This window comes from Mustela nivalis, assembly GCF_964662115.1.
Source record: "Mustela nivalis genome assembly, chromosome: 11".
Lineage (NCBI taxonomy): Eukaryota > Metazoa > Chordata > Mammalia > Carnivora > Mustelidae > Mustela > Mustela nivalis.
Window position 1 is genome coordinate 53,554,772 of NC_139030.1, and position 21,244 is coordinate 53,576,015.

The window sequence follows — 21,244 nt, forward strand, 5'->3', positions numbered from 1 at the left end:
TTAACATAAAGGTCTGAAATATTTCCTAATTGCCCTTGTGATTCCTCTTTTCACCCATGAACTATTTAGAAATGTGTTAATTTTAAAGTATTTAAGATTTTCTCTAAATATCTTGTTACTAATTTCTAGTTTCATTCCATTTCAGTTGGAGAATATACCCTATATAATTTTAGTTCTCTCTCTCTCTCTCTCTTTTTTTTTTTTTTTTAAGATTTTATCCATTTATTTGACAGACAGAGATCACAGATAGGCAGAGAGGCAGGCAGAGAGGTGGGGGGGCAGGCTCCCTGCTAAGCAGAGAGCCTGATCTAGGGCTCAATCCCAGGACTCTGGGATCATGACCTAAGCCAAAGGCAGAGGCTTTAACCCACTGAGCCACCCAGGCGCCCCTGATTTTAGTTCTCTTAAATATACTGAGTTTTTTACATAGCTCTATGTATAGTCTATGTATAGACTATACTGTATAGTCTATACTGAACATATCATGCAGTTTTAGGATATATTTGGCTATAAATGTTAATTAGGTTTTAATGGTTTACTGTGTTGTACAGATCATCTATTTCTTTACTTATTTTTTTACCTAGTTAATTAGAATTATACATATATATTTTGTATATACAAATATATATATAATGCATCTCCCCCACCCCCCCTTTTTTTTGGCTCCAGTCAAGTTCTTATAGGTACCATGTTAAAAATAAATAAATAAATAAATAAATGGAAGAAAGGCAATACAAGAGAACAATAACTAACTTTAGAACTAGTTTATTTCTTATTTTTATTTTTTTTAAGAAGGAGTTTAGAATAAAAAGGAAAAAATGATTTATACACTTGATGAAAAGTGGCATTTTGGTTTTGTGGTTTGGTTTTTTGGTAAAGAGCAGGCAGCTGCTGGAGTGTTTCTTAGCTAAAAAAAAACTTCTATGATCAAAGACATCAAAGATAACCATCTCTGTTCTCAGCTACAACACTCCCCATCCACAGTCAGCCAAACTGTCCAGTTGAAAGAGGACACTTAGAAAAAGAGGGTGAGGGTGGAAACAGTTGCGCAGAATCAGAGGATATGGTACCAGCTTCCTCACTCTCTTTTCCCTCTCAAGACTCAGTCAAGCCATGGTTGATCATCCCTCTCTCTGCTCTGTCAAAAATAAGCACGTTAACATTTGATGCCTCTGTGTGCTTAATTGAAGTTTTGGCCGAATCATCCTTATCCTCATGAGCTACTCCTGTGAGTGATATGGTAGGGGGTTGACGAAGTAATCTTACTGCTCCCTGTATCACTTTTAAATGATTCAGTCTCCTTCATGTACATGTTCAGTTCTTCAGATTCCTATCTCTATAATGTGGCCTCTGGGCATACAGGGGACTTAATGTGAATTCATGGAGGAAAGGGATAGTGGCACCAGAGATCCACATGTGCTATCTTCTGGATCTTGCTGGGCCAGGAGGATCCCTGGACTTGTTACCACTATGATGCCACCGATGCTTACTACAGTTGAGTCATCCTCATACACTAATGCTTTTTGTCCTGACCCCGAGTCAGCCTATATTTGCTCCTAGCTTCCTTAACATCTTCTAAAAGCTTCTGGCTAAGGAATATGCATGAGGGCAGGAGCACTGTATTGAGCTCACTCATCTCTCCATCCTTTTCACCATTGTACCATGTTGGTATGTCACCAAGCTGGCTCTTACTAGAGGCCTCAGGATATAGGCCACATCTTTACTGTTCTCAGGTTATCTTGTACTTATCTGAGTGTTTCTAATACATTCTACTTCTGGAATTTCCACCTTTGAAGTGGGAAGATGAGGACACACAGATCTGACCTTCGTCCTCTGCTGCTATTAGTTTTCCTTACTTACTCCCCTAGGCTAAAAAACTAGTTTCTACTTCCCTTTCCTCTGCTAGCACTTCAATTTAGTCATAGCCTTTTTCTTCAAGGAACACTTACCTGTTGATTTAGCATTAATGGCAGGTGCTGTGTTTTTCTACTCAGTGGAAGAAACTGTAAGATCTGGGCCTATCAGGCATGTGTTCAAAACACAAGCTGCTGCATCATGAGGATCTGAGGATAACTAACTGTAAAAATGCGTTGGTGCATTATGTCAAATGCAGTATCTTTATTACAGATGTCTAAAATTTTCCAGCATCTGGGAACTTACTTGTTTTTAGAGCAGTGTGAAAATATTTATGGGGAGACCATATAGTTGATTCTTTTTTTCCTCCTAAATCACGAATGAGGTTACAGATTATTATGAGAAGGAGAACTTTTTCGTATATACACAAAAAAGATATATAGATAGATAGATATCTATCTATCTATATATCCACTGTGTGTATGTGTGTATCTTCCTTTGTATATATAAATCTTTTGTGTATATATACATGTCCCTCAAAGAATCAAATTGTACAGGAATACTTGTATCAGACCAAATAGACTTAATTTTTTTAAAAATATTTTATTTTATTTGTTTATCTGTCTGAGAGAGAGAAAGAGAGCACAAGCAGGGGGAGCGGCAGGCAGAGGAGAAGCAGGCTCCCTATTGAGCAAGGAGTCCAAGGACCCTGGGATCATGACTTGTGTTGAAGACAGACGCTTAACCAACTGAGCCATCCAGCATCCCCAATACTGCCTTTAAAGTAAAAACTGTAACAAGAGACAAAGAAGGATACAACATAATCATAAAGGGAATAATCCAATAAGAAGATATAACAATTATAAATATTTATGTACCCAACCTGGGAGCACCTAAATACATAAAGCAATTATCAACAAGCATAAAGGGAGAAATTGGCAGTAGTACAATAATAGTAGAGGACTTTAATACCCTGCTTACATCAATGGATAGATCATCCAGACAGAAGATCAACAAGAAAACAGTGGCTTTGAATGACACATTGGACCAGATGGATCTAACAAATATATTCAGAATATCCCATTCAAAAAAAAGGAACATCTGTGTGGTTCAGTTGGTTAAGCAGCTGCCTTTGGCTCAGGTCATGATCCCAGGGTCCTGGAATCAAGACCCACCCACATCAGGCTCCTTGCTCAGCAGGAAGCCTGCTTCTCCCTCTGCCTGTTGAGTCCCATGCTTGTACTTTCTCTATCTCTCTATCTCTGACAAATAAATAAAATCTTTAAAAAAATAGCAAAATACATATTCTTTTTGAGGGCCCATGGAACATTCTCCCAAAGAGATCACATGTTAGGGCACAAATCAAGTGTCAATACATTCAAAAAGACAAATCATATCATACCTCTTTCTGATCCCAATGGTATGAAATTAGAAATGAAGCATAAGAAAATATGGAAAGAACATAAATACATGGAGGTTAAATAACATGCTATTAAACAATAGATGGACCAACCAAGAAATAAGAAAGGAAATTTAAAAATACATGGAAACAAATGAAAATGAAAATAGAATGGTTCAAAATCCTTAGAATGCAGCAAAAGTAAGAGGGAAAATTATGGCAATATAGTCCTATCTCAAGAAGCAAAAAACAAAAACAAAAACAGACCCAAAACTGCAAACAATCTAACTTTACACCTAAAGGTACCAGAAAAAGAAAAACAAACAAAGCTGAAAGCCAGCAGAAAGAAGGAAATAAGAGATTAGAGCAGATAAATGAAATAAAGACAAAAACAAAACAAACAAACATAAAAACAAAACAATAATACAGCAATGAAACAAGAGCTGGTTCTTTGTAAAGATCAATAAAATTGACAAACCTATAACCAGACTCACAAAGAAAAAAGAGAGAGGACTCAAATAAATAAAATCAGAAATGAAGAAGGGGAAATAACAACCAACACTACAGAAACACAAATAATCATAAGAGAATATTGTGAAAAAGTATATGTCAACAAGTCAGACAATCCTAGAAGAATGGGTAAATTCGCAGAAGCATATAACCTCCTAAAACTGAATCAGGAAGAAATAGAAAAATTGAACAGACTGATTTCTAGCAGTTAAATTGAATCAGTAATCAAGAAATTCACTGGGTGGCTCAGTGGGTTAAAGCCTCAGCCTTGGGCTCCGGTCATGATCCCAGGGTTCTGGGATCCAGCCCCACCTCGGGCTCTCTGCTCAGTGGGGAGCCTGCTTCCTTCTCTCTCTGCCTGCCTCTCTGCTTACTTGTGATCTATGTTAGTCAAATAAATAAATAAAATCTTAAAAAAAAAAAAATTTCACAACAAACAGAAGCTGAGAACCAAATCGCTTCACAGGGGAATTCTATCAAACAATTAAAGAAGAGTTAAGGGCACCTGGGTGGCTCAGTGGTTTAAGCTTCTGCCTTCGGCTCAGGTCATGATCTCAGGGTCCTGTTATTGAACCCTAGGCATCAGGCTCTCTGCTCAGCAGGGAGCCTGCTTCCTGCTCTCTCTCTGCCTGCCTTTCTGCCTACTGTGATCTCTGTCAAATGAAACATAAAATCTTAAAAAAAAAAAAAAGAAAGAAAGAAATTCAGTATTTGAGGTCGGCATCCTCATACCAAAACCAGGTAAGGATACTATGAAAAAGAAAATTGTAGGCCAATATTGCTGATGAAGACAGATGCAAAAACCCTCAACAAAATATTAGCAAACTGAATCCAACAATACATTAAAAAAAAAATCATTCAACACAAGCAAGTGGAATTTATTACAAATCAATCAACGTGATATATTACTTTAACAAGAGAAAGGAAAAAATATGATAATCTCAATAGACACAGAAAAAGCATTTGACAAAGTACAATATCCATTCATGGGATAAAATTCATTGATATAAAATTCTCAACAAAGTAGTTTTAGAGGGAATATACCTTAATATAATAAAAGCCGTATATGAAAAACGCATAGCTAATGCCATACTCAAAGGTAAAAAAAAAAACTGAGAGTTTTTCCTCTAAAACCAGGAACAAGACAAAAATGTCCACTCTCACCACCTTTACTCAACATAGTACTGGGAATCCCAGCCATAGTAATTAGACAAGAAAAGGAAATAAAAGGTATCTAAATTTTTAAGGAAGAAGTAAATTTTATACTATTTGCACTTGACACAATACTATATACAGAAAACCCTAAAATCATTATATACCATAGAAAATCACACTCATTCCCATTTATTCATTCATTTAACAAATACTCAAAACCTATGGTCTGCAAGAAAATTTACATTTAAAATTTTTTTTTACCTGGAAGGAAACCTATTACCATTATTAGTGGGTTACCCCTGTACCATCTCCTACTTAGTAGTTGGAGGAGAATACATGGGACTTAAGCAACGAAAGAAACTTAGAGGAGAGTCCAGCTTGGTTTGCTTCGAGCAATGGTGTTCCTGTAGCTTCTTTCTGCTTGGGCTCTTTCTGCTATAGAACACAGTGGTTCCTCAGTGTGAGCCAGGGGACAGGCCCACTGGTTCTCTCCAGGTACTGTTCAAAGTGCTGGAGAGAGAGCAGCGTAAAAAGCAATTAGTGCCTTCGCCCCTATGGAGGTCTCCTATAAGCCAAGGAAATATATACTATTAAGCATATAGGGGTAAAAATGATATCTTCAGGACTTCATTACAATTGGAACCACGTAGAGATGATTTCCAAGGCAATACTACTATATTTCCTTAGAGGCAACACTGTGGGCCTTATAGTGGAGTTAAATTGCTATTAAAAAACTATTTGTTGATCTTTTATCTTTTATCTTAGTGAAGATGCTATAATGTCTTTCCTGACCACTGTAATGAAATAAAGTAATTTCCTGCTTCCAGGTGAAAAGGCTGGCACACGTTTTCCTCAGTGTTTTTATTAGTTTTTAAAAAAAGATTTTAGGGGCACCTGGGTGGCTCAGTGGGTTAAGCCACTGCCTTCGGCTCAGGTCATGATCTCAGGGTCCTGGGATCGAGCCCCGCATCGCGCTCTCTGCTCAGCGGGGAGCCTGCTTCCTTCTCTCTCTCTCTGCCTGCCTCTCGGCCTGCTTGTGATCTCTCTCTGTCAAATGAATAAATAAAATCTTAAAAAAAAAGATTTTATTTATTTATTTGAGAGAGATAGAGATAGAGCATGAGTGGGGTTGGAGTGGGAGAGGCAGGCTCCCTGTGAGCAGGGGGCCCGACATGGGGCTGGATCTCAGGACCCTGAGCCTAAGGCAGACCCTTTACCACTGAGCCACCCAGGCACCCCTGAAATTACATTTTAAATATTGGGTCTGCCCTCCACTGTCCTTTGAATCTTCTTTAGCAGAAAAAATCCTTTTTGGAACTTCCCTTATCTTTTTTACTTTTTCCCTTATCTTTTTACTTCCCCAGACCCCAAAGTATGTAATTGGTTGCTCCTCACCATCCTTGGATAGGAGCTCTTTCTGCCCATAGGTCCTGTCCCTGTGCTTTAATAGAATTCTTTCCCAGCATCAGTTCCAGACCTCACAAACATTCCAAACGCATCAATAATTACAACTTTTTTATTTTATAGATTGAACAAATAGGGTATTATCAACTTTATGTCGACAATTTTGAAAACTTATATAAAATGATTAAATTATGAATTTGTATGAAAAGGATAAATTTTCTCAAGGAGAAATGAAGACGCTCAAGATCTTTGGGCCACAGGTGGGACCTCACAAAACAAGGCCAACTCAAGAGCCCCTGGCCTCAGTTTCGAGGACGCCCCCTAAGTTATGTACCCTGTCTTTAACTGAATGTGTTAGTGCTCAAGTCTTGGATTTAAGTTACTGACAAAAATGAATAGAGGTAACCTGTGGTAATAAAAATATATTATAAAATAAGTTATAATCCAAAACACCGAGTTTAGGTCTGAATTGGGCCGTGAGATGATACTAAATCTAATTTTTACTTTTTCTTAGCTAAGATTCTACTTAAAAATGACTTGAGTTACTGACTAGAAGTATCCAGAAACATGCTTTGAGGAATAGCTACTATTCAGCTCTGGTTAACAGGGGTGACTGATTGAGTTTCTTACGTTTTAGCAAAAATTTAAAAAGAAACTCTGATATGTAAATGTAAGCCCTTTTTTTAAATTCTGAGAAAAAAAAAACTCAGAGTTTGGTAACTAGAATCAATAGATTCAAAGCTTTCCTTTTTAAACAGTTACATTGTTTCCAGTTTCTTATGAAATTATGGTTATGAAATATAGTTATTTTCTTTTCTAAAACATGCTACTATAGGGGTGCCTGGGTGACTGTTAGTTAAGCATCTGTTTGGCAACTGTTGTGGTCCCTGAGGGACCAGGGATTGAGCCTAGCATGGAGCTCCTCGCTCAGCAGGAAGCCTACTTCTTCCTTTCCTTCTAGCACTCCCCTTGCTTGTGCTCTCTTGCTCTCTGTCAAAAAAAAAAAAAATAATAAAATAATAAAATAAAATAAAATAAGCTACTACATAACAATCCTTTGTAGGAGTGTCTGTAACTCCTTAATTGTTCAGATTCTGTTCCTGCCTCAGCATTTAGTTAACTATATGTGTTTTGAAAATAATTATGATACCTTTAGGGTAGGATTGCCAGATAAAATACAGGGTGCCAGTTCAAGTTGATTTTCAGATAAACAATAAATAACTATTTTGCATAATTAAATATTGCATGGGATATACTTAGGCCAAAAATTATTCACTGAAATAATTATTCACTGAAACTCAAATTTAACTTGGCATCCTGATTTTTGTTTGTTTGTTTGGTTGGTTGGTTTTTTTGAGGACATAAACCAATTTTATTGTCCATCATTACGTTATACAAACATCTAGGAATAACAGATTTCTAGAGAAGAAATAAATGAAGCGTAAGTAAGAGGACAATGCAAATTGTTTAAGCTTGGATTATTTCCCAGGATGTTAGGCTGAAAACCATCTCAAAGCATGGTTGGGACTGGCTTCAGAGTAGAACGGTTCCCTGGGCAAGGTCTGCCTTGAATTTAAGATGTTCAGTGTCTTTGTCTGCTGTTCTGACTCTTGACAAAACTTTTGAGATCTATGAGAAAAGTAATGTATTCCTGGTGCTCCAGGGCTGTGCAGAGATCCACTAATTCAACTACAAAAGTGTTATCCGCCCCTCGATCTGCCAAGAAATCCACCAGGTGGTCATATAAGGCCCAGGTCATGGAATTGGTGTTCAATGTCCTTTCACAAAGACTTGCCAATGGACTGAAAGCTCATTTCGCCGAGGGAGAAAATGTCACTCTTGTCCTCCTCTTTTTGCCCAACCTCATCTTCTGGGCTCCTCCTCCCCATCAAATGTTGGCAGGATGCTATTATGAATGTTGAAAGTGGCAGTGATCTTTTCTCTAGCAGCTTTCCTCAATCATTTGGCTTCTGTTCCATTCATTTCCAGCTACCAACCTCCAGACATCTTGGGAAGGGACTTAATGTTCTGTATCTTCTTTTCCTCTTTAATTTCATCATTCAGGGATTCAACCAAAGTTTTATCCTCCTGGGCTGTGCAGAGCATCGCAACTGCACCAGGCCCACGTGTACCTGGAGTGGTCCAGAGGTCTGCACGCAGGGTTGGGGTGGCGGGATGCATCTGGCACCCAGTCCAGCCTCAGCCAAACCCAGCCTGCAGGACACAGGGCACCACAGAGGCAGCATCCCTGCAGGGGACAAGTGCAGGCATGGAGCACGACCCAGGCTGAAGATCCCGAACCCCTTCTCCGGGGAAGTTCTGCCCCTGGACATCCTGTATTTTTGTTTACTAAATCTGACAACCCTATTTTTTAAAAGATTTTATTTATTTATTTGAGAGTGAGAGATAGTGAGAGAAAGCACGAATGGGTTGGGCAGGGTATAGGGAGAGGGAAAAGCAGGCTTCCCACTGAGCGGGGTGTCAATATGGACTTGATCCCTGGGATCATCACCTGAGCCAAAGGCAGGTGGATAATGACCTGGTCACCCAGGTCACCCATCCAGGTCACCCACCCAGGTGGCCACCCAGGCCCACTGACAATTGTATTTAGAAGTCTCTGTTTTCCAATAAATGTAAGAGATGGTTCTTTCTCAGATTTAACATTTTACAGTTCCCATCTGTGACAGACTTTTTTGTACGTATAATTGTTACTTATTCGTAATTCAAACCTTCCGACTCTATAGACTATCATATCAATTTATCACTGTCTTATTGATGAAGAAACTAAAAGTTATGAAATTATTTTCCAAACTTTCCTTTAGATATGGGGATTATGAATTCCCACTAATAAAACTGTAAGTGTAAAGTTGACTAGCCTCACTGGATTGCCTTGATGTTCAAGTTTAAAGACACACTAATGCTGAAATAACTAGGTATATTTATTGGTTTTTTTGTTAGACTTCTACAGCCAATGTCATTTGAAGCACAGAACTCATAAATGGAAGGATAGTATTCTGAAACTACCGTTAGTATGTTCTACCAACTCACTTTTTAAAATTCCTCAATTTCCTCTATCATCATAAAAAAAAGAAAAGGTGAGATCTTTCAGAAAGCATTGGAAGGAAGCTCTTGGGTGTTGAAATAGTGCTAGCAATACCTCAGCTTGTTGTATAGCATTGACAGGGAGGAAAATTTATAACATGCACAAGAATTGTGCCTGGGGCTATGAGGCAATTCTTAATCCAAACCAAAATATATAGAAAGTAGTCTCATATATGCCTGACGTAAAACTGTGTTTTAGTAACATTCCACACAAAGGTCACTGACTGTCATAAATAGTTCCCATGCAGCCAGGAAATACAGAGGTTAAAAATGGTTGTAATATCATTCCTTTCACATCCTCAGAAAGAACATCTTTATTCTTTTTTTTTTTTAATTTTATTTTTAAAAGAGATCACAGTAGGCAGAGAGAGAGAGAGGCAAGCAGGTTCCCCGCTGAGCAGAGAACCCGACAAGGGCCTCGATCCCAGGACCCTGAGATCATGATCTGAGCTGAAGGCAGAGGCTTTCACCCACTGAGCCACCTAGGCGCCCCAGAAAGAACATCTTAATTCCATTTTTATTTTTTTATTCCAAAGATAACTATATATTTACTTAGTACATTCCCAGATCTCTGTATGAGAATATTTGTTCTTGTTGACCAAAGTTATCCACCTTATATATTACAATAGAAAACTGTAAAGAGCTAGAAAATATATACTAACTTAATTTATACAGTAGCTCCTATAAATAATCATACAAAAACCACCAAAGAAAATTACCTTATGCAAATAATCTTCTACCTAAGTATCTTGTGACGCCTGATAAATGTAATATACCCAGAAGAAAATACATTAGTCAACAGTGATCTGCATAGCAACTTCTCCTACCATTTCTTTTTTTGAGTATTTTTTTTTTTTAATTCGACAGAATGAGATAGCAGGAGAGCAGAAGCACTGGGAGCAGCAGAAGCAGGTCCCCCTCCAAGCAGGAAGCCTGATAAGGGGCTCAGTCCCTGGACCCTGGGGTCATGACCCAAGCCAAAAGCAGTCCCTTAACCAACTGAACTAGCCAGGTACCCCCTGAATAGATTTTTAATTCAGACTTAGACTTGTATGGTCAAAGCTGCTTGAGTACCTTCAATGTGCTGGACATTCTGTTCAGCCTGTTAATAAATAGGTATTATTAGGGCACCTGGGTGGCTCAGTGAGTTGAGCCTCTGCCTTCGGCTCAGGTCATGATCCCAGGGTCCTGGGATCAAGCCCCTCATCAGGCTCTCTGCTCGGTGGGGAGCCTGCTTCCCCCCTCTCTCTGCCTGCCTCTCTGCTACTTGTGATCTCTGTCAAATAAATAAAATCTTTAAAAGAAAAATGAATAGGTATTATTTTCCCCCATTTACATATGAAAAAGACTCAAGTTGATACACTCACATATATACAATTTATAATTCCACCCTTTTCTGCTTTCCTATCACATTTTCCCACGTCTACCGTGTTCACAAGGGCAAAATAGTTTTAAATAGCCAGTAATTAAAGATTGAAATTAGAAAAAAAACCAAGCTCTATACCTAATATGTGCTAGATACATTAACTTCTATTACTTTACCTGGACTTTTAGTACTGTACTCTTTCCATCATACTATCCATATTTCAAATATATAGTTTGTGAGTTATTTTTCTTGACTGGCTGCCTTTGATATTCTCAGGAGAATTTTTTTTTTTCTTGTTGGTAGAGAGAAATATACAGTGTAATTAATTTACGTCAAGGGTGGCTCACTCCAGAATGCATCTGAATTTCTGATCATCTTTAAGTTTCTGTGTTTTGTTTTTCTGACCTTCATATTTCTTGGATGAAACTGGAAACATCCATAGTCTCAAAGTCTCCCCAAGCTAAAGTAGATCCTTTGGGACAAGCAGGTTTAGGCAGCCAGTATGTTTTTTTTCTTTTAAGGATTTTATTTATTTATTTGACAGAGTGAGTTAGAGAGCACACAAGCAGGGGGAGCAGTAGAAGGAGAGGGAGAAGCTACTCTCCTCCTTCTACTGCTCCCCCTGCTTGTGCTCTCTCTGCTTGGCAGGGAGCCAGATTCAGGGCTCTAGATCCCAGAACCCTGGGGTCATGACCTGAGCCAAAGGCAGATGCTTGACCAACTGAGCCACACAGGTGCCCCTAACCCATACTTTTGACCTAGAATTCAGAAATGGGAAATGGTATTCAGCATGATATTTATATAATAATATTAATTTTCTATGGACTAACCTCTTATCCTAGCAGCAAGGTAATTGTAATGTTACTTTAAAAAAAATTAAAAAAATAACTTTGCTTCTTATTTTGCCATTTCCCTAATTTTGAGTCCTCGGGCAAGTCATTTGTTTCAATTTATAGAACTGTAATATAGGGATATGAGTGTTTATCTCTGCAATCTCTTAAAGGACTCAAACTATACTCAGTGAATGAAAGTACTTTGCAAGGTGTTACAATGTGAAGTTTTGTTATTAATAGTCGTTATACATAAGTTCAATAGCTTTTAATGCAATGAGCTTGATTACTCAACACAGATGGAAGGAAAAAGAACTGAACTCATGGGGCGCCTGGGTGGCTCAGTGGGTTAAGCCTCTGCCTTTGTCTCAGGTCATGATTTCAGGGTCATGGGATTGAGCCCCACGTCGGACTCTCTGCTCAGTGGGGAGCCTGCTTCCTCCCTCTCTCTCTGCCTACTTGTGATCTGTCATAAATAAACTTTAAAAAAGAACTGAAACTCATTATAGAGATAAGGAGATTGAAGATTTAATACCTTAATGACTTGACCAAGGTCATCATAAGCACAGAAAGACAGACTCTCCCAACGTGAAGCAGAATATTCTGCTTTACAGTCTAGGCCTTAACCAAGACATAGGTGGCTCCCATTCTTTAAGAAAAGGATTTCTGTCACCCTTATCGGATGCTTATATCGCCTTCACTGAATGCTTATTCTTTCCCAGGAGCAGTTACTCTCCTAACGTTACCCAGATAGTGAGTAGCCAAGACAGGGATGTGAACCCAAATCTGTCTGGCTCCAAAGTCTGAGCTCTTAACTGCTGTGGTACTTAGTTAACCACACACATGCTCAGCCTCCCAAGAGAAAAAGCAGTTGTTGGATGAGGAGCCCTGGCATAATGCAATATGCTGAGACTTGTTACATTTTATGTTTGGAATGCCAGAGTCAGTGACTGCCTCAGTCAAAGTTGCACATTTTGAGATATAAGGACACTGGCAAGTAGTTAAGGGCTTACAAATCTCCTTAAGGGAGAAAAGTAGCGCCCATCTACAGTTACAATTCAATAGGCATTAAGATATAATTTAAGGGGCGCCTGGGTGGCTCAGTGGGTTAATCCTCTGCCTTTGGCTCAGGTCATGATCTCAGGGTCCTGGGATCGAGCCCCACATTGGGCTGTCTGCTTGGCAGGGGGCCTACTTCCTCCTCTCTGCCTCCTCTCTGCCTACTTGTGATCTCTTTCTGTCAAATAAATAAGTTAAAAAAAAAAAGATATAATTTAAGTTCACTTTTTGGTCATTAGCCTGTTTTTGTTTTTGTTTTTTAAGAAAAGAGAGAAAACACCCATATGAGAATGGTGTTTAAATTGTAAATCACAAGGTTAATTTTAACAGAGCTGATACTTTTTTGGAAATTTTTCTTTTTCCATTTTAAAAATTTAAATTCAATTAATTAACATATAATGTATTATTGGTTTCTGAGGTAGGGGTCAGTGATTTATCATCAGTCTTATATGATATACCCAGGGCTCATTACCTTACGTGCCCCTTTAATGTCCACCACCCAGCTACCCAACCCCCTACCACCCTCCTCCACAGCAGTCCTCAGCCTGCTTTCTATGATTAAAAGTCTCAGGTTTTGTCTCCATCTCTGATTTCTTCTTGTTTTATTTTTTCCTCTTTTCCCCTATGATCCTGTTTTGTTTCTTAAATTCCACATATGAGTGAGATCATATGATAATTGTCTTTCAAACAGTGCTGATACTTCAATGACATAAAAGGGCTCACTGTTTTCCAATGACTTAGACAATTACTTCTAACCAATAACAGATTTATAGAATCTAGGTACGGAAATTCATTGTGACAAAAAGACATCTTAAAGTGGGAGTAAGAAAATGGACTTTAGACAATTTGGTGTTGATATATCAGAATCTATAGCTTGGAATTTGGATGGGCACTGAAAACTCAGCCCTCCTGCATGCCTATAGTACTTAATATTTTAAACGTCTGCATGCCTATGCATGTTTCCAGAGGCCTCACCTCTATCCTGGAATGTATGCATGTTAATAATACATGCATTATACATAATATATACATTCTAATTGCTTAGAAATGTATGTGATAATATAGAAATACAGTGCCATTTATAAGAGCCATTGCATACTAAACTCAGACATTTCTTCTTTTGATAATTAGGGTTGAAAAAAATGTTTGATTTTATCAATTGGAAGAGAGGTAGGGATCCTTCAAACAACTAATGACCAATTTTCTTTAGATTTTCACTTGATTGAGTCTCACAAAAATATTATTGATAAACCCAGTGGTCTATCAGCCCCTCCAGGGCAGAGGCAGTATCTTTGCCATCTTTGTTTCTCAAACCCAGTGTTAGGTATTATAGATATTCAGTAAATGCTCCCTTTATTCAAAATTTAATTCATAAATATATAATCTACTTGGAAATTCTATGCAAAGAAAATAGACAGGGATTTTCTAAGTTTTGAAATATAAAAAATAAGTTAAAAGCTCATTGAAATGGACAAGAAATCATATTTATTTTGGTACTTCAATTTCCTTTACATTTTTCTTGTTTTTTTTTTTTTTTAATTTTTTATTTTGGTACTTTTAATCTCTAGAATGTTTACATAGAAATGAACCCCACAAAAGAAAAATGGAGGATGCCTGGGTGGCTTAGTGGGTTAAGCCTCTGCCTTCGGCTCAGGTCATGATCTCAGGGTGCTGGGATCGAGCCCCACATCGGGCTCTCTGCTCAGCAGGGAGCCTGCTTCCCCCTCTCTCTCTCTGCCTGCTTCCTCTCTGCCTACTTGTGATTTCTCTTTCTGTCAAATAAATAAAATCTTTACAAAATTGTAAATGCTATAATGTGATAATAAAATTGTAATTCCAAACATAAGGTTATGAAAAGCACAATTTATATTTTATTCTATAAATAGTATTGTTCCTATTTTCTTCAAACTCTGATACAAATGTTAAACTTCATAGAAGAAAAGTGGATTTACTGATATTTTATAAATATTATAACCAAATATGACTTCTTCTAGTAGTATTTAAAAAACCATAAAAAATATAACATCCTCCACACTCAAGTACCCTCATACATGTGATCTATAAAAATTAAAGAAGAAATATGTATTAAACACCTAAAAATATAATCATACTACCATTTTATTTGAGTATGTTACTTATTTCACATAGTATACATTTTATGAACATTGTTTACATAGAAAATAATTACATAATTACATAATTACCATGGTTATTAAAATACAATAAATACAATAAAATAATACAACCTTTAGTTGTTGCATTTGCTTTTCATTTTTTTCTAAGTAAGTCCTACACCCAGTGTGGGGTTTGAACTCATGGCCCTCAGATGAAGAGTTGCATGCTCCAGAGATTGAGCCAGGCAGGGGTCCCTGTTTTGCTTTTAAATAAATGTAATTAACATTTGGTTTGGAAGTAATTTCAATGGACAAAACTAATCTGTAAGTTTTACCATAATTATATACATTAGACATTAGACAAACACACATTTAAAAATTTAATCATTTTTCACAAATTCCTTCAAATGTATTTCTGTCTTTGGTGTGAAGAGCATCCCTTCCCCACCTTACCCCATAATCTCTCTCTTTCAATTAAATAAACAAAATCTTAAAATATATATATATATATATATATATATATATATAATTTATTTTCACCTATGAAACAATTACTGGGCAATTTGAAATTGAAAGGTATTAAAATAAGATGAGAAATAAGAGAGGAAGGAAAAACAGTTATGTCAATGATAAAGATAGGGACAGTAGTGACTAAGTAGAAAACCTGTCTAAGAATCCTGGCTTCCAGAGGACAGAAAGGTTTTGGGTACTTTAGGATAAAGGATAAAGCTCTTTCATGGAGTATTTATATTGAAGACATTGACTTCTAACAACACTTTCTATGTTTTAAATCATGTGGGAGTATTCTGTAAATTATAAGAATACCATAAGAAAACAAAATGATAATAAACTATTATGTATATATTCCAGACTTGGGAATAAAGCCATAAGCCTGACTTTTAGATTCCTGTTGTCATCAATAAACTCTAATAAAGATCTTAATAATAATAATAAAGACATACTTGATTGAGATTAAGGGGCTTCTATGAAATACAAAGTCTGAAGAGATTCATTAAAATTGAATACTACCTTGCAACATCTCTGATCTTGCTATATAAAACCTCTCTCACACACTCTAGGAAGACATAAGCACTTTCTTTAGGCTATACTATGCTAAAGTGAAATACATATGAAGATAGATCACCTCTTAAGTATGAATTTTTTTTTTTAAGATTTTAAAAATTTATTTGAGAGTCAGTGAGGGAGAGCATGTGAGGGGAGAGGGTCAGAGGGAGAAGCAGACTCCCCATGGAGCCGGGAACCCTATGTGGGACTCAAGGCAGGACTTGATCCCGGGTCTCTGGGATCATGACCTGAGTCAAAAAGGCAGTCGCTCAACCAACTGAGCCACCCAGGCACCCTGATTTTTTCTGTTTTAAATAAATCTATTCTGTGACATTTATACTCGAATAAAAACATAAATATTAAAAAGTTTTTCATTGTCCCAAATAATTTACAAAATATGTAGACAAACTCCAATTCTATTTCTCTAATAACTTTTGCATTGCGCACTTCATACAGTGTCTGCTTTTTATATAAGCACATACATATCTATTAAGTATGTAAACCTTTTCTCTTTTAATATTCTCCAAGCAGAAATCGAGATCGTAAACTATCATTTGAAGAGATATATAGCTAAATGGATCTTCTTTCTACCTGGTGATTTTGAAAATAACTCCATCAGGTAGATGTAGAATAAGTCTCTCCCAAAAGGAACAAATTCAGTATCTTCTCCATTTTAAATGGTCTACCAGTTTTTTTTTTTTTAAGGTTGTTTTTTATTTATTTGACAGAGAGGGAGGGAATCAAAAAGGGGGAGTGGAAGAGGGAGAAGCAGGCTTCATGCTGAGCAGTCATGAACTGAGCTGAAGACAGATGCTTAAGGACTGAGCCACCCAGGGCCCCCTACCTGTTCTTTTAAATTGAAAAGGCCAGTCCTGAGGTAAATTCCCACTTGCCTCTTAAAATCCCCCCCCCCCCCCCCAGGAATGGAGTCTTAAAGTGTTTCTTCTCTCCTTCATCCATTCCACAGACATTTGCAAATAGCATTCAGTGTTCTGGGCAATTCTTTCAGGACACAAAGGATGAGACATGGATCCTTAAGTTCACTCTACCACACACCCCGTTACTACGTAACTGAAAACTGAAAATACCATGGGGCCCTGGACCCACTCAACAGAATTTGCTGGGGCTAAGAAAGGGAAGGGCTAATACTACCTATGTAGTCAGGAAGGTCTTTCAGAAAAGAAAATACCCAAGTACATGCATTAAAAATGGTTGGATGGACTGAAGGAAGGGAGATTTCCAAAGAGAAATTGACCAAAATCTTGTAAATTGGGTAATTTTGCAATAGTTCAGCATAACCAGAGGGAAGGATTGAGAGCAGGTAGTTTATAGCAACTGTGATTACTATTTTGCTAATGATCTATGTATGTAACTAGCAGACTCTAGGAGATATAGGTTAGTACCATATGAGAAGAACATCAGGTCTAGGCTATTAGTGATTTGGAAAGTTGTCAGTCATGATTATACCTAAGGAAGGCTAAGTAATAGTTAGCCTACAGGATACTTCAGTCCTGTGCCCTCCCATTTTAATACTCACTTTACGACTGCAGCAGCTAGAAAAGAGAACATAGAGTCAAGCCCTGGCCCTTCAGTGATTCCACCAGGAAATGAAATGTTTCATGTCTGTTCACGTTTACTTACTAAAACAACGCTATATCTATTTTCAATGAGGTCGAGAGTATAATCCTCCCCTATACCTAAAACTAGGACAGGAAAAATTGGTGATCACTGAAAATGCTTTCAGCAGTTATGAAATGTTATGAAAATGTTTGATGTTTCAGTTTAGACTAATGTAGTCAATATTTATTAGCATGTCATAAATTAAGATTGAAACTAATTAAAATGTAATCTTGATTTTGTGATTGAAAGTCAATAGACTTTAGTTTCACCGTTACTCAATACTTGTATTACTGTCTGTGCAAGCAACTGTAAGTCATTTAGAGGCAAGATTAACTCATAAAATTGTTTAATCTTAGTTATTTAGAGACTAAAAGCCAGATTCATTTAATTGATTTGATTAATATTTAAATCAGGTAAGATATTAAAACACAACTTTTCTGATATGGTTTCAATATTGAAATAAGGCACTTTTCCCCCTTTTCATATGTAAAGATACATTGAAAAGAATGTATCATGCACAGAAAGGAGTACATAGTAATGACTGCCCATAACAAACAGATGGCATATTGCTAGGTATTCAATATGTTAGTTTCAGTTAACATTTAGTATGCTAGTCGATTGCTACAGTGCTTAAATATTAAGGAGCATTAAGTCAAGACTTGGTTTTATATATCAGTTTTACTACCTGTCAAACGTGATCTTCTCACTAGGGTGAAGTGGTTAACACAGATTGGTTACCTGATGCTAACATGACAGCAGAGGCCTCCTTTACCATGCTTTCACCTAGTCTCTGCAAACGTTTATTGTAATATTTTTATTCTTAAACTGTAGTTTAGAGTTAATTTCTTAATTTCACGTTATTTTTCTGAAAGTGTTTTTATTTAAGAACACCATAAGATAAAATGATAGCAGACTATTATCTATGTATTCCAGGCTTCGGAATAAAGCCATTAAGCCTGACTTTTTAATTTCTCTGTTGTCATCAATAAACTCTAATAAAGACCATATAATAATAATAATAATAATAATAATAAAGACGTGCTGGTCTGAGACAAGCTTTTGGGCCTGTCAAAAATGGCTTGCACCTTTCAGCTGGCATTTATGATATACGAGATATGCAAATATACCTGTTTGTCAGGTGTAAAGAACCATCTACAGAGCATGTGCTTGGGAACCAAAATGGACGAACAAGCACCCAGCTGTGTGATTCTTTTGTTCCTGTAAAATTTCCAAGAGGTGAATAAAATCTACCATTTGTTCTTAGTTAATAGGTTATCACCAGACATGATCTTCCAGTCCTCATGTCAGAGCTGTTATATGCTTAAAAAGAACGAAAGAAATGTGCCTCTGAAGACAAGGCAAGCTTAAACCTGACACCGATTAGAAAAATCAGTGTCACAGGTGCGCTTTTAATCGAATAGCAGCCACCTTAGAGGTCAAGTTGGGGGGCGGGGGGGGGGGGAGGAAAAACAAAACAAACCGCCCAGTGTGGAAGGTCGAACCACGTGGAGAGCAAGCTGCAGGCCCCGCTCGGCGAGTTTTCCCTCCGCACTTCCGCGGCAGCCCGGGTGCTCCGGGCTGGTTCTCGCAGGGCAGGTACCCTCCCTTCCTCCCCACCTGTTGGGCTCCCGCGCGCCCGGCTTCCCGATGCGACGCCCTAGCGATGGGAATGGGAACTCTCTGAGTGGGAGTTTCCTTTCCGTTCGGCTCCCCCAGCCGGACCCCAAAGACCCGAAATCGGGTGGGAGGGAAATTCCTACTCGGTCCTCGCCCACCCCCGCCCGTTTCTGTCTCTGGCTCACTGCCTCGCTCGCTCCGATGCCGCCGAGGCTCGTCGGCACTTCTGGGTGGCCGGCCGGAGGAGGTGGCGGCGAGCTCCGGGGCTCTGGGCTGGGAAATGGGGCAGGGTGAGTAAGCCGCCTTGGGAAAGGCCCTGCGGCGCCCCGAGAGGGCCAGCCACCCCGCCCGCAGGGCAGGGGGAGGCGCTGCGTGCGCCGGGCCCGCGCGGGGCTGAGCCTGGGAGCGGCTGCCGCGCTCTCCTCCTTCAAGTCCCGGCTTGAGAGACCAACTAGGAGCGCGCGGTCCGGGGGAGGGAAGAGTGGGAGAGGAAGCCGCGGGAAAGAACAGGGGAGCCACTGTCTCCTGAAAAGAAAGTGGGAGCCCTGGGTGGGAAAAGAGGAACTAGCCCTCCTAACTTTTCTTCGCGAAAAGTTTTCCCAGGGCGTTCTGTTTGTGCAAACTCGGCCCGGGGAGCCCGGAGACGCGCTGCCGGCGTGGCGGCGGTGCCTCGGATCCCAGCTTCTCGCCCCGCTCCTCCTCCTTCCAGCCTGGGGAGCTCCTCTCCCGCCCCGAGAGGCGCCAAATGGCTACCCAGTAAGCCCCACGGGGCGGGGGCTGCAGCGCCGCCTTCCGCCCCCGAAGCTGCCGGCGGCCGCTAGGACCTGAGGCGGCGGCGCCCGCGGGCTGAGAGCCTTGGCCCGCAGGTGGAAGCGCACCCGGAGGTGGACGGGCCCGGGGCTGGGGGGCTCGGGCGGGCTCCTGACGCGCGTCCCGCCCCGCTCAGGCCTTGGCTAGGCGCGCGGCCCGCCCTGACCAGCCGGCCTCTCCCGCTCTAGTAGTGACACGCCGCCTCGGAGCTGGAGCCCGCGCCGCGCCCCGCAGGGCGATGGACAGCCGAACCCCGCGCGCGCAGAACGCCCTGGCGGCGCCCACGCCTCCCACCGCCCCCACAGGGTAAGTCCGGAGCGCCGCGCGGAAGTTCTCGGGGAGGGCGAGCGCAGCAAGGCCGCAGCGCGTTTACCTGGCTGGCAGCTCGCTGCCTGACTCACTGGCTGCGGGAGAGGCGGCGGAGGAGCCTGCTTGCTCCCGGCCTCCTTGGAGGCCGCCCGGGCGCGGGGGCGGAGGGCTATGGTAGTTTTGATTGCTTTTCTACCGGGGCTGCTCGGAGTTGCTGAAGGGCAGCTGAATGCCAGGAATTGGGTGAGGAGTCCTGGAGCAGAAACTGTAACAAAGAGCCCCTTGTTTGGTGCCCTGGAAGCGCGGCGGACGATACCTGTAAGTGAGCTCTGGGGAAGGGGGAAGAAAGTTTCTTTGGCCGAGGGCTGAGGCCCGGGCAGGTGAGCAGTGTCAAAGTGACTGTAAGGAAGGGGCTTTTCTGCGAGCGGTGGAGGGCCCCGGGAGGGTGTACCAGCTGTCAGCCCGCATGACAGTTCCGGGCCCCGGCTGGGTGAGCGCCTCCGACGGGGGGTGTGTGTGCCTGTGGCCAATTGCTGGTGCCAAAGCGTAGCGCAAAGTCAGACTGCAAACAACGATACTTTTCTTTGTGTCCTCACGTGTTTGAAGAGAGATTGGAGGGGAAGGGGCTGTCACATGGTGAGTTAATATTAAATGAAGCATGTCTTCCTGCCAGATATGCTAATCATCACCTTGCTAAGCGTTTGGGTAAACAGTAATGAGAACAGGTAGTTCTGCAAGAGATGGGGAGAACCTGAAAATAACCTTCGTCTTGGTAAACAGTGAAGGCTGAACATGGGCATTCTTTGAGCTTCTGAAGTGGGAACCCCTTTGATGTAATATAACTTTTCCTACATATATTCCCCCTACTCAGTTTCTTTTGTGATAGTTAATCTGAAGTCTCTAATGCTCTAAAGAGCATTTTCTGGAATGATTTCCAGAAAAGAAACGTTAAGGAAAAATGGACTTTGTAACTAATGAATGAGTGTTGTGCAGTTTCCCTGATTTAAGAGTAGAGAAGTCATTTTTCCCT

At 40.0% G+C, this 21,244-nt stretch overlaps 1 protein-coding gene and 1 long non-coding RNA gene across 23 annotated transcripts in view; one reads left to right on the plus strand and one right to left on the minus strand.

Moving 5' to 3' along the window:
- Positions 1–4,620: 4,620 nt before the first annotated feature.
- LOC309844399 lies at positions 4,621–20,402 on the minus strand. Of its 2 annotated transcripts, XR_014300663.1 has the most exons (3): positions 20,279–20,364; positions 18,606–18,696; positions 4,621–5,428 (listed from the first exon to the last, which is right to left on the minus strand). It is a non-coding gene; the product is annotated as an uncharacterized lncRNA (long non-coding RNA). The 2 variants fall into 2 exon arrangements; XR_014300662.1 differs by lacking the exon at positions 18,606–18,696 and having other exon boundaries at positions 20,279–20,402.
- Positions 18,983–21,244, plus strand: part of COBLL1 (cordon-bleu WH2 repeat protein like 1) — a 167,502-nt gene continuing 165,240 nt past the window's right edge. For 7 of the 21 annotated variants that reach the window (XM_082691217.1, XM_082691218.1, XM_082691221.1 and 4 more), the window contains exons 1-2: positions 18,983–19,074; positions 20,094–20,211. In XM_082691217.1, the coding sequence (XP_082547343.1) occupies positions 20,144–20,211 (68 nt within the window). In that variant the 5' untranslated portion in view covers positions 18,983–19,074; positions 20,094–20,143. Of the gene's footprint in view, positions 19,386–19,441; positions 20,533–21,244 lie in introns of those variants that run through there. The other 14 variants (XM_082691227.1, XM_082691216.1, XM_082691231.1 and 11 more) reach the window with 9 other exon arrangements.